Raw genomic sequence first — 13,103 nt, 5'->3', positions numbered from 1 at the left:
TGCAGGGCTCGATCCCAGAACCCTGGGATCATGACCTGAGCCAAAGGCAGAGGCTTTAACCCACTCCGCCACCCAGGCGCCCTAGCAGAAGCATTTTCTAAACTTGATTAAAACTATAAACCCACAGATCCAAGAACCTTAACAAACTCCAAGCAGGGGAAACATGAAAAAAACTACACCAAGGAAGATCACTCAAACTGCTCAAAACCAGGGACAGAGGGAAATAATCCAAGGGAGAAGCTTTAACGCACTGAAAAAAAAAGAAATGCCACCTAAAATTCAATACCCAGCAATAATAACTTTCAATAACTCAGGTGAAATACTTTTCCAGACCATGAAAATGGAAAGAATTCATCATCAACAAAATCATACTACAAGAAATGTTGAAGCCCTGAGCAGAAAGAAAATGACATCAGATGAAAACATGGACCTGTAAAGAGGAAGGAAGAGCATGAGAAATGATATCTACATTGATTTAAGATACGGGTACAATGCATATAAAGATAGAAGATATTTTTCTTATCTAAATCTCTAAAAGATAATTGACCTTTTACTCACAATGATGTAGTACACAGTATGTAACATCTAAACATAAAAGTTGACAATCATAACAAAGATCAGGACAGAAGAAATGGGAATTATACTACTATAAGGTTCTTATACTATATGTGAATTAGTGTCACATCACTTGAAGATACAACTTAAAATTAAAGGTGTTATTATAAGTCTTGAAGCAACCACTAAAATAAAAAAAGAAATTATGGGAAAAAGAAGACAAAAACTGATGGCACAAATAGAACACAAATATCAAGATGACAAATTTAAATCTAACTATATCAGGTGGCTCAGTCGGTTAAGTATCCAACTGTTAGTTCTTTTTTTCTTTTTTTTTAAAGATTTTATTTATTTATTTGACAGACAGAGATCACAAGTAGGCAGAGAGGCAGGCAGAGAGAGAGGAAGGGAAGCAGGCTCCCTGCTGAGCAGAGAGCCCCACGTGGGGCTCGATCCCAGGACCCCGGGATCATGACCTGAGCTGAAGACAGAGGCTTTAACCCACTGAGCCACCCAGGCGCCCCCCACTGTTAGTTCTGGCTCAGGTCATGATCTCAGGGTCCTGAGATCAAGCCCTGCATCAGGCTCCATGCTCAGTGGGGAGTCTGCTTGAGATTCTCTCCTTCCCTCCTCCCTCCTGCTCTGCCTCTCCCCTCCACCCCACCCCACTCGCTCTAAGATAAATTAAATCTTAAAAAAATAGAGTAAAATAATAAGCCCAACTACATCAATAACCAATAAATTCCCAAATGAAGGCAGAAATTACCAGATTGAATAAAGAAAGTAAGGCCAACTATATGATGCCTACTTCGAAAGTAAAGACATGAACAGCTTAAAAATAAAAGAATGTAAAAGATGTTCCATGCTAACACTAATCTAAATAAATAAATAAAGCTGGAAAAACTATATCAATGTCAAAACAAACCATATTTTGGAGCAAAGAACATCATTTTGAATAAAGCAGGTCATTTTGTAATAATAAATGATGTCAATTCATCAAGAAGATATTTTAATCCTAAATATTTATATACCTAACAACCAGGTTTAGAATTATACGCAGCAAAAACTTCTGCAAGGAGAAACAGACAAATCCACAATTATAGCCCGAGGTTTCAACACCTCTCTCTCAGTAATTGACAGAACAAATGGACAAGCCTTGAGAAAATACTGAAGATGGGAACCAAGCTGGCATAGCTGACATTAGTGGAACACTGCATCCCAAAACAACAGAACACACATTCTTTTCAAGAATACATGGAACACGTATCAAGATAGAGAGCTCAGGTATATTCTGGGCCATGGGACAAGTCTCAATAAATTTGAAAGGATCTGAAACATATACAATATGTCCTCTGAGCTCTATAGAATTAAATGAGGAGTCAGTTACCGAAAGTCTCTGGAAAACCTCCAAATTATTCTAACAAACTTATAGATAACCTGCATTCAAAAACCAAGAGAAATTAGTAAGTATTTTGATGTTAAAGCAGTACTTAGGAGAAAATGTATAGAACTAAAAGACTATATAAAAGCAGAAGGTCCCAAATGAATAACCTCAGCTTATATCTAGAAAAAAGAAATTAGTAAAAGAACAGAAATCAAAGAGAAAACAATAATAGATGAAATTCAGTTCTTTCTACTGATGTGACATTTTAACAAATGGGACAGTTTTCCACTCCAAGGTATAGCAGTTTGTAGACTGGCTATCTATTAAGCTTAATTTTAATATGAATAAAGCACAATAATTGGTACAGCCAAATATAAAACAAGTAAATGTAACATAAAATTTGTTTTAAGAATTTCACCTCATGTAATAAAATATCTGCCATTGTAACAGTCCAATGTTCACTTATGTATGTATAGTGCTCAAAAATCATAAGCATCATGAGATGCTATTTTAAAATAATAAAATTAACTGAGCCTACCCTGAGGATCTGGAATAGCAGCTCTGATTCAACACTGATTTAAAACCTTAAAACAGGGGGTGCCTGGGTGGCTCAGTGGGTTAAAGCCTCTGCCTTCGGCTCAGGTCATGATCCCAGGGTCCTGGGATCGAGCCCTACATGGGGCTCTCTGCTCAGCAGGGAGCCTGCTTCCTCCTCTCTCTCTGCCTGCCTCTCTGCCTAGTTGTGATTTCTCTCTGTCAAATAAATAAAATATTAAAAAAAAAAAAAAAGAACCACATTCTGGTTCTTTAAAAACAGAAACAAAAACAAAAAACCTTAAAACAGGGGGCGCTGGGTGGCTCAGTTAAGCGTCTCCCTTTGGCTCAGGTCATGATCCCAGGGTCCTGGAATTGAGCCCTGCGTCCGGCTCCCTGCTCTGCCAGGGAGCCTGCTTCTCCCTCTCCCACTCCCCTGCTTGTGTTCTCTCTCTCGCTGTGTCTCTCTGTGTCAAATAACTAACTAAAATTTTTAATAAAAAAAAATAAAACCCTAAAACAATCCTTTGGAACAAAACATTTATCCCAGCAATTTCAGAAAGACATATTATGAGCTAATATTAAAAAAGGGAATATTAGTTCACTATTAAAAAATCACTATACAAACTGTAAAAGCAGGAGTGATTTCTTAGTAGTTTCTTCTCGATTTAAAAGTAAACAGCATAGGGGCACCTGGGTGGCTCAGTGGGTTAAGCCTCTGCCTTCGGCTCAGGTCATGATCTCAGGGTCCTGGGATCGAGCCCCACATCAGGCTCCTTGCTCAGCAGGGAGCCTGCTTCCCCTTCCCCCTCTGCCTGCCTCTCTGCCTACTTGTGATCTCTCTGTCAAATAAATAAATAAAATCTTTAAAAAAAAGTAAACAGCATAGAGTTTTATGGAAACTCAGATTTCCTACTATTTTCTCATGTTTTGAAACAGCTAAGTTCAAATGGATTAAGGGCATACGTAAATTAAAAATATATTTGTATTCATTGTTTGATGAAACTTCTTCTGCAGGTGGAAAACGGCCCATGAATCAAGGCTTGAATGTTAATTCTTAATCATTTTATGTGATTCGTATTTTTAAAAGGATTTAAAACATACAATTTACAAGTATTAGTACTTAATGATTTCACTTTTCACGTCCTTTTGTTCCACAAGTATAAGGTTTATATATATGCTACAAAAATATATATATATTTTTTAAAAGATTTTATTTATTTATTTATTTGATAGACAGAGATTGCAACTAGTCAGAGAGGCAGGCAGGGAGAGAGAGGAGGAAGCCGGCACCCTGCTGAACAGAGAGCCCGATGCGGGGCTTGATCCCAGGACCCTGGGATCATGACCTGAGCTGAAGGCAGAGGCTTTAACCCACTGAGCCACCCAGGCGCCCCGCTACAAAAATATTTTTGAGAAATTTTAAGTTAAATCTAAAAAAAAACCTAGTTATGCTTTAATAACCATTTTAAAGTGTTAGTACATTTACTTCATCTACGCGTCAACTCCAGATCGCTGAGCCTACATTTTCTATGCTAGAGTGAGAAAGTCCACCTGAGTCGCCAATACGTTTAACCCACTCTTCAATACTGAAGTCCGGGTACATGTAGTAACTTAAAAAATGAAAACACAAGAAAAACATTCACTACAATGTAGGATATCTGTATTTTAATTAAAGAAGAGTCCGTTACTACAAAGCTTTGTGCCTCATATGAACAGATATGTTTTATGGTTCTTCCGTCAATCTTGTCCCCTCTCCTGACTAGTGGTTCTTTACCCTACGCTAAGAAGGACAAAGTCATGTCCCTGCTCAGTTCTTGGAATCCTATTTTTATTTACTTAAACATTCTTATTTTTAAGTAATCTCTACACCCAACCTGAGACTCAAACTCACAACTCCAAAATCAAGAGTCGTATGCTCTGACTGAGCCAGCCAGATGCCCCTTAGAATCGTATTTTTAAAAACAGAAGAATCTTAACTACACACTAATTGCATAATTAACTTAACCAGGGAGCACAAGTCTCAGGAGATACAGGATACTGGAAAATCTGAATTAAATAGGCAATAGGAACAGAATTCATAGAACAGAGTAAAAGTATGAATGGGAAAAAAGGCATAAATTCTTGCACTCCTCCCAGGAGGCTGATCTGTGCCATGATCATCCAAACAACAACAAAAAAACCCCTGAGCTGAGCTAATATTAAACACTCCTCCGTCGTCTCCTTGTTACATTCTCCCACACCCAAGTTGCATATATAATAACGCTACAGGGAAACCTCTGCTCAAACTATATATAGAGAGTGGGGAAAAGCAGAGTCCATCAATTTTTCTAGGATTACTTTTAGGAACAGGCCAAAATACTAACACCCCCTCCCAAATATATATATAAATATATAAAATTTTTAAACATGTATTTTAGTGTGGGAGGCCAAAGAGACTTCAAGCATGCCTCCACTGCAAATTCTTACATCTCAAGAAATGTTAATTTACACCAGAAAAGATTTTTGAATAAATCTGATGAATGTACAAAATCATATAAGGATATCGTATCCAAATCTCAGCTTATCTTCAAGTTTCAAGGTGATATAAGTCTGTTCCGGAATCCTTACATCATTCACAAAAGTCTACAAAGAGAGAAAAAGGTGTCAGGTTATAAATGGAATTATTAATTGTTGTTACATTTCAGACAAAACAAATACTCAAACCTTAACTTAAAAACACATGCAATACGGTGGCTAACATGGGCTTGTGTGCCAATGCATCTTCTAGGCTGGTAAGTGATTTCTCACCACACCCTTAATCAATATCATAACACCCAAAAAACCAGGCTACAGCGCCTCAGCCTACCATGTGCCACCAAAACAAATTTAGGCACCTAAAAATGATGCTAAGCAAAGCTCCTAATTTGAAGCTGCCAAATTGTAAAGGGAAATAAATACTTAACTCTTGATATATCATCAGGGTTCACTGGACTCAATTTTAGCTTTTTTGGACAATTTTAATCATAAGGTTTGATATTTCATTACTTTCATTATCAGAATTCGCCCAAAGAACAAAAAGAAAATTTACTTCAAAAAAATGTAATAAAACTCGTATTTTCTATTTTACAATTGCCAGATAAGTCCTTGAGACCTTTCTACGACCTAAGATATATTATGGGATCTTACTGACCTTACTTTTCCTGTTTCTTAAAACATTCTGCTATTTCATCAACCCATCATCATTTTATCACTACTCATCAGAGATTTCTGTCAAAATGTCCAAAATGACCAAAAAAATAAGAAAACAAAGAATGGCATTGCCCAGAACACTGCCATCCAACAGAAATAAGCTCCACATATACTCCTAAGTTTCCTACTAGGCACATTAAAAAGGTAAATAGAAAGGGTGAAATTAATTTTGACACTATGTTTTAACCCAGCCCATATATCCAAAATAATCAATCTAAAACCCAACAAAGTGTTTCATGTTCTTTCTTCGTTTTCTCTGACTGGTCACTTCGTGTGCTGCACTGACTCGCGGCCGCTGCAGTGGGAAGCAGAGGTCTAGAGGGACGCCGTGCACTGTCACTGCTGCTGCCACCTTCACTGTCCTTACCGTGCTGCCCGCAACACGGCACCGTCTCTCCAGCAAGATGTGACACCTCTGGACACGCTATCTTTGTCCTTCTCTTTTACAAGCTAATAGAGAGCACCACTGAGGATTCAGAATTTCTTGCTCAACATCCATAAAGGCAAAGAGAAGAAAACAGACAGGAAGATATTTCACAACTGTAAGTTGAACACAAAGAGAGAGCAGAGCTCTAGACTACATGACAGCAATAAAACTGGTAACAACGTAGCAAAATGATCAGACCACGAGTCTTCAGATAAACATAATCCTGGATGAATTCTCTCTAATGCAAGAAGTGGTGAGAGAAGGCTGTTTTCAAGGACAAAAAGGAAAGAGGGTATTTTTCTTTCATTTTTTGATGTTCGTTTTCCAACACTTACTTGATTTAGTTTGTAAGTGGACGAATGCCCAAGGCAGGTATCTCTACAAAGCTAACTAGAAGGGAAGATGATGTAGAAAGAAATAAAATTACTATTCTTCTGTTAGTAAATCTAAAACTAAGACATGTTTTGCAAGATAGCAAACATATTACGGAAGACAGCTGTCATCTAAATAAAAATTTAAGCAGTCAAAGCCTTAAAAATAATGCACTCTGATAACACAGTGCAAGAAGAACTAGAAATACTGATCAGCTGGAACAGCTAGAAATGTATTGAAATCTGAAACCAACACTTATAAAACGGATATATACCCCAGGTATCCCTGGACAACTGATGAACAATACCTGTTTTGTATATTATGCACCTTTGAAAACCAGGAAAATAAGAAATAAAAATCTGAGTTTGTCAGGATTAATTTTTTATGAAAATTACAATTGTTTTTCATTATCCTTTTATCCTTCTACAAATTACTGGTAGAAAGACTTACAGATTCAACTAGACACAGATGGTGATTATTTTTCCTGGCACACTAGAAGTTAATGCCTTGGAATTTGCTAGATTCACAAAACACAGAACACTGTTATACTAATTGCCCAGAATGAAGATATTATATAAATATCCAAGTTTTCCTCTAATGAGCTGAAAACTTGAAAAATTATTTTTTCTTTTTGAGTTCCATTCTTTTAATCTTCTATTTGATTGTATTTGAGATGGCCAGGACACCCTATTCGGGAAAGCTCCCTCCATGGTGAGGAAGGTTTGAAGGATACTGAGTAACGTATCATAAAATATATAAGGAAATTATGTTATTGTGGTCATATACTCAAATTCCTATGCATAACCGACACTTTGTAATATGTCATGGAGTATCAGTTGCAAATCTGTAGAAAAGTTAGAAGTTATGATCCTAATTCCAAGCACAGATACATGGAGACAGTGGAGTTCTGCTAAAACGTGGGAAAATCCCTTACTATGATTTATGAGTAATCCTAAAACACAAGCTTCCAACATCCGTCACAAAAAGGCTGAAATGTTAATACAAAGAAAATTCAAAGGCTTCAGGCATTTGTAAATTAATTTCACGTTCATTTCCCAAATGAACATTTTAGAGTATTTGAAAAGTTACACCTTGAGTTTCCCAAAATGTTCTAAGTATAATGACAAAATAGAAGAGCTGAGGAAAATGACAGAAAAGTAGAGAAGAATAAAAGAAAACATTAATTCACTGAAGTTTGGTATGCAGAAGACAAGCAATTAGGTTCACTGTGTCAGAGGAATGCCGCCAGAGCTCTTAACCATTTTCACCTAAAAATGTCTTAACCTAAAATACCGTTCCTACTCAAAAGGCCTAAGATGGCCAATCAGATCCACGTAAAACTTAAGACTGCTCAAATATCTTAATGAAGCACGTACCATGTGTCTGACATATATATTAGGTAGGTACTGACAAAAATCAAGGAACGGAATTTTAACATGCTGGCATTTATGGCAGAAATATTCCCTGAGGTCTAAAAAGGCTTAGGAAATAGAAGCCAGACCCAAAGTTTCAGCATACAAAAATGCAAGTGGAAACCTCTGAAGGGAAAAAGTCTCCTGACAGTCTAAGACTGTAGAACAAAGAGAGAAAATTTCAAAGAGCAAAAGGAAATAAATAAATAAATAGACATTTTATATACGTTGAACATGGGGAAAACAGGTTTTGTTTCTTATGTCAACGAATTGGATCACACCTCTGCCTTGCAGGTGGAACAAGTAAGGACAACAAGGCACGGAGAACGAAGTTAACAAACAAGATCTCAGAGTTCAGAAGCAGAATTGCTCAAATTCAAATTCAGGTCTCCCCCAACTACAAATCCCATGTTCTCTCCATCTCAAGGAAGCCTGGGTGCCCAAGCCAGGCCAGCTCTTCAAACTCCCTCTTCCAAACCACTAACTTACAGAAGCAAAGCAAACGAGATAAACATCTCTTTTTAAATTCACATACAACTAAACTGCATAGTTGACTGTATAAACCATTTAACCACTGTGTATTATCTTAATGCTCTGGGAGATCCGAACAGAGTGAGTGGCCAGGGGCACAACCCCTTCAATCACATTGCCAGTGACAAAAGTCACCTCTTTTTCCCTATAGCTTTTCCTCTAGGCCACTCTGGTCTGATGCTGACGGAAACCCCAGCGTGAAAAGGGGATGCGGCGGCAGAAGCAGGGACACAGCGAGCTAAGGGCCAGCCTAGCAACAGAAGCCACATGTAGACTGGGAGGGAGTGGGACGGCACAGGCCATCGTGGCTCTCAGAGGGGCAAGTGCTCTCGTGGAAGGAGGCAGGAAAAACTGACGGCAAACGAGGGTTTTCACAGAGAGAGAGGCTTCAAAGGGCCTGCAGGGAAATGGGCCATGATAACGTCATCTACAAAATGCGTCCCAGCTTCCTCAGGCAGAGCAATCTCATTCCCAGTAGCAGCAACATCAAGTGTAGATCTAGGTCCCTTGGGAGTATATTTTAGGGTAGGACAAAAGGGAGGAGTGAAAGTGGTCAGAGCTCGAGTTATTTATAAGTTGGGTTTAGCTGGTAAATGCTTTTAAAAATATATAGCAGTGGCTTCACTGAAAAGTACGTAGGCCACAGGGTGCTAAATTTGTTTTAACTGCTCTTCTTACCATAACACCGTTGCCGGCCGTGACTACCACTTACTGAAGGCTGACTCTGTGCTGTCTAATCATTTACAATTAGGAAACCACCGCAGCTTCACAAACACCTGAGCGGAGTGCCATTTTGCTGTGACCATTTAAGAATACTGAGGAACAGAAAAATTAGGTAACCTGTCTATGGTTACATCACTGGTAAGAATTCAAGCTGGGCTCATAACCACCACACTTCTGAAATTACTACTTTTAACCTGATGCTCAAATTTCTAGAATTATATGAACTTTAAGAGTAAACAGGCTGTGAGTAATAGTTGCTCATGGATAAGGCGCATGACAGGTGGGAGTTCACAATTCTGCTCTGGCGTATGTCTTAGGCTGTCACGTGGGTAAGAGCACAGCTAGCTGTCATTCGTGCGATGCTCTCCAGCTCCGCACCGGACACACACTTACCTGTACTGTCACATGTCATCTCTGTAACGACACTACAGAGCAGGAACTACCATTTCATTATTTCAGAGCTAAAGCAAGGTAACTGAATTTTTCATGGAGTCTTCATACTCACAGACTCATTACATCCTCCCACAACTCTGGGAACTAAAAGGAAGATGTACAAGGAAGCTAAATTGCAGAGAGAGTATGTGATTTTCCCCAGATTTACCAATGGTAAATTACAAACTGAAATTCAAATCCAGGTCTTGATTTCGAGTTCAAAACGCAAATGTTGCTCTCTAGAAGTTATTATCTTTCACAGAACTATTGAGTATAATCAAATTGAGAAAGGTCAACCCAGGGAAACTTGTAAGTTAGTATTTCACCTGATTTTTTTATAACCAACACCAAATAATTTTTATATTTGATCATAGCCTTTTAAAAGAATAAAACACCATGATGGAATCCTTACTTATTATTTTCAAAGATAATAATGTAAAGACACCTACGACCACACTGTGGTGGAGACGAAAATTTCTACGCTTAAAACCAGAATGTAACATTTTAGTTAAAATAGTCCACATATGCAAGTAGATTAAAATTTTTCTCTATAAATTCCTCCATATAGGAAATAAAGTTAAACTGCATTCAAAAAAGATTTACCGTATTCATGCACTGTGCAGAGCTTTTTTTTTTTTTTTAAAGATTTTATTTATTTATTTGACAGACAGAGATCACAAGTAGGCAGAGAGGCAGGCAGAGAGAGAGGAGGAAGCAGGCTCCCTGCTGAGCAGAGAGTCCGATGTGGGGCTCGATCCCAGAACCCTGGGGTCATGCCTGAGCCGAAAGCAGAGGCTTTAACCCACTGAGCCACTCAGGCACCCCTGTGCAGAGCTTTGAGCAAAGGCTCAGGAACCATTCTGAAGCTCATGATCCAGCACAGTGACAGGTAAGTGAAAGCAGATATAATACAAGGCTGATAAAGCACCCCAAAACGAGATTAAAACAAAAGTTTACAGGTGTGGAGAAGCAAGAAAGTAATTCTTCTAACAGGACCTGGGAATCAAAACAGCATACTTACCTGTCTCATGTTAAAATGAAAGGCAAACAAAGGTTTTCTACCCACAACTGTAAAAAATGGTTTCTACCCTGGCTGCCTCCCTCTCTGCTTTAATCTGCCCACCAGGTTAATAACATCAGCAAGTTAATACTCCTAAATGATTCTCCTTTGTTCCTTCCCTTCAGGGAGAAGTGGAATTTGGGTTTAAGTACAACTTGTGTAAATGACAAGGTAGACGGAAGAATTATGAGGCTGAAGAAAATCGAACAAATTATTTGGAGAAGGAGACGGGAGAGGAACTACTGTCCCCCTGGAGGTACGGCGAGCAAAGCAGGAACTCGCAAAGTGAGTGATACCAAATGTGAGCCATTTCAGTTCAAACCTGAAGCACTGAGACTTAATCCTGTGTGCCATGAGAAACAAACAAAGGCTTGAGAAAAAACTAGCAGAAAAACAAGGTATGTCAAAGACTAAATATCAGTCTTTCAGTAGCAGGCCAATTCAGAATGAGAAAAAAATGTTTCATGGTAATTGCCAAATTTCTGCATATGTTTTTCCATATAATGTTTAATGTATATTTTGAAAAGCCATAGCAGTTTGAAGCAGTTGGGATACATTGAATTTCTGTTAAATTAACTTTAACAATTTCAACAGCACAGCTATGGAAAAATGTTGCATTTGGTTATGTTAGCAGAACCATAAGAAAATTGAGAAAAAATAAGAAATTATTCAATACTTTAGCATTCTCTTATTCTGTGGCTCCTTATATTCTGACAGTGTGGAAAAATCAAATGAAGTATTATGAAAAAACTCACTGTAGTAACCCAAAAATATCTTCGAAGTAGGAATACAAAAAAGCAATAATAAATACTGGTGTTTATATCACATGCCATATTTTTAAGGTAAATGGACGTGTTTCATGTCTTTTTTACTCTAGTATAGAAAGTTCTCCACCATCTGGCATCAAACCATGTTTTCACCTTTTTTCCTAAGTTACCCTATACTTCTCTGTCTCCCAAGAGTTCTTTTTTCCCTAACTGCCATGGCTTTCCACGATTTTCCCACATATAAATTCAAGCCATCTGGTGAGGTCAACTTTCATCTCATCTCCTTAAAGAAATCTTTTTCCAGCCATTATGAATAATAACAACCAACAACCTTCTGAATTCCTGTATTTACTGCCAATTCAGTTGCTTGAGAAGGGGGGCTAGTTCCATATTCTTCCATATGGTCCCCGAAGTGCTATGTACCTAGTAAACCTTAAAGAGTAAAATACAAACTAAAGGAAGAGAACACAAACAGGAAATGTAATCTGATTTGTCTTTTTACAATATTAAAAAAATATTCAAGTAAGACAAAAAGAAAATCGTAACTTACCCCATTCAGGCTGCCCAAATCTTTCACCAAATGTTCATCTGCAGAGGCGTCATAATTGATTACAGCATGTTGCTTATCCACACTACGAGACTGAAAGGAATTTTTCTGAGTTAGGAAATACAAAAAAAAAAAAAAATACTAGGACAAATAACAAACACAATGATTTTTGGTTAGATACCTTATATTAATAGGACAGTAGATAAATATGGAGAAATACCAAAATGAAACTGGATTAAATAAGATTTAAACTGTGTTACTATGCAACACAAATTTGGCATCACTCCCCAAGAAGAAAGCAGCCAAAATTTGAAGATTCTTTTCTACTAAATTCACACATTCGACTTTTAAAGAATTTAAATCAGGTGATTTTGCTGAATGCATCAAATGACAATTTTTTTTCTTATAATTCAAAACTGTTACATGGAAGTCATGAGAATTACAATTTCATGATGTTTTATATATCTTACTGTTAAAAAAAAAACTATCCTACAGGATTTTCTTCTTTCGATATTGAAGATTACAGTATAAATTATATAAGGAATCCAAAGACTTAGAGAATAGGAACACAATGTGATATGTTCTTGAACAAATTATCCTCACTTAAAACATGGGTCCTAAAACTAGAATTCAAGGGAAAGTTCTAAGAGGGACAGAGATAGAAAGTAGAAAAAAAGGAATTAGAATAGCCAAATGATTATTGAAAATCGGCTTTCACTCTCTCTTCAAGTACGCAGCACGCGTACACGCCTGCGCACTCTGGAGCCTGGGGAGTTGTCTGGAGACAGAAGCACCTGAGAGAGGAACTGTATACAAGCCTGTGGAAACTTTCATTGAAAGAAAATATCCACATCGTGACAAGAAGAAAGTCTGAGAACTACATAACACTGAGGGTTACTACGGGAACCTGCGTAAATGAAAAGCAAAGAAAGTATCCCAGATGGGAGAGAGGTGACTTCCAGTGTCCAGTCCAGCACGAAAAGGGCACGCAGGTCATCAGTCCCATCCTTACAACAAGAAAAAAGACACGCCAATGGAAAATCAAAACTAATCTTAGCTTTCTCAGAGCACTGAGGTCATAAGGTCAATTAGCATCCTGAAAAGTGGGGAGAGCGGTGAACACGGAGA

The 13,103-nt window shown here is 37.8% G+C and overlaps 1 protein-coding gene across 10 annotated transcripts in view; it reads right to left on the bottom strand.

Annotated features, from left to right (window-relative positions):
• The window catches only part of CEP170 (centrosomal protein 170), a 124,754-nt gene that overhangs the window by 64,950 nt on the left and 46,701 nt on the right, over window positions 1–13,103 (bottom strand). For all 10 annotated transcript variants that reach the window (XM_045982477.1, XM_045982476.1, XM_045982482.1 and 7 more), the window contains 2 exons: window positions 11,979–12,068; window positions 5,020–5,098 (listed from right to left, as the gene is read on the bottom strand). In XM_045982477.1, coding sequence (XP_045838433.1) covers window positions 5,020–5,098; window positions 11,979–12,068 — 169 coding nt within the window. The remainder of the gene's footprint in view (window positions 1–5,019; window positions 5,099–11,978; window positions 12,069–13,103) is intronic.

The sequence above is a fragment of the Meles meles genome, chromosome 17 (genome assembly GCF_922984935.1).
Source record: "Meles meles chromosome 17, mMelMel3.1 paternal haplotype, whole genome shotgun sequence".
Taxonomy (NCBI): Eukaryota; Metazoa; Chordata; class Mammalia; order Carnivora; family Mustelidae; genus Meles; species Meles meles.
This window is presented reverse-complemented; position numbering and strand designations above follow the sequence as displayed.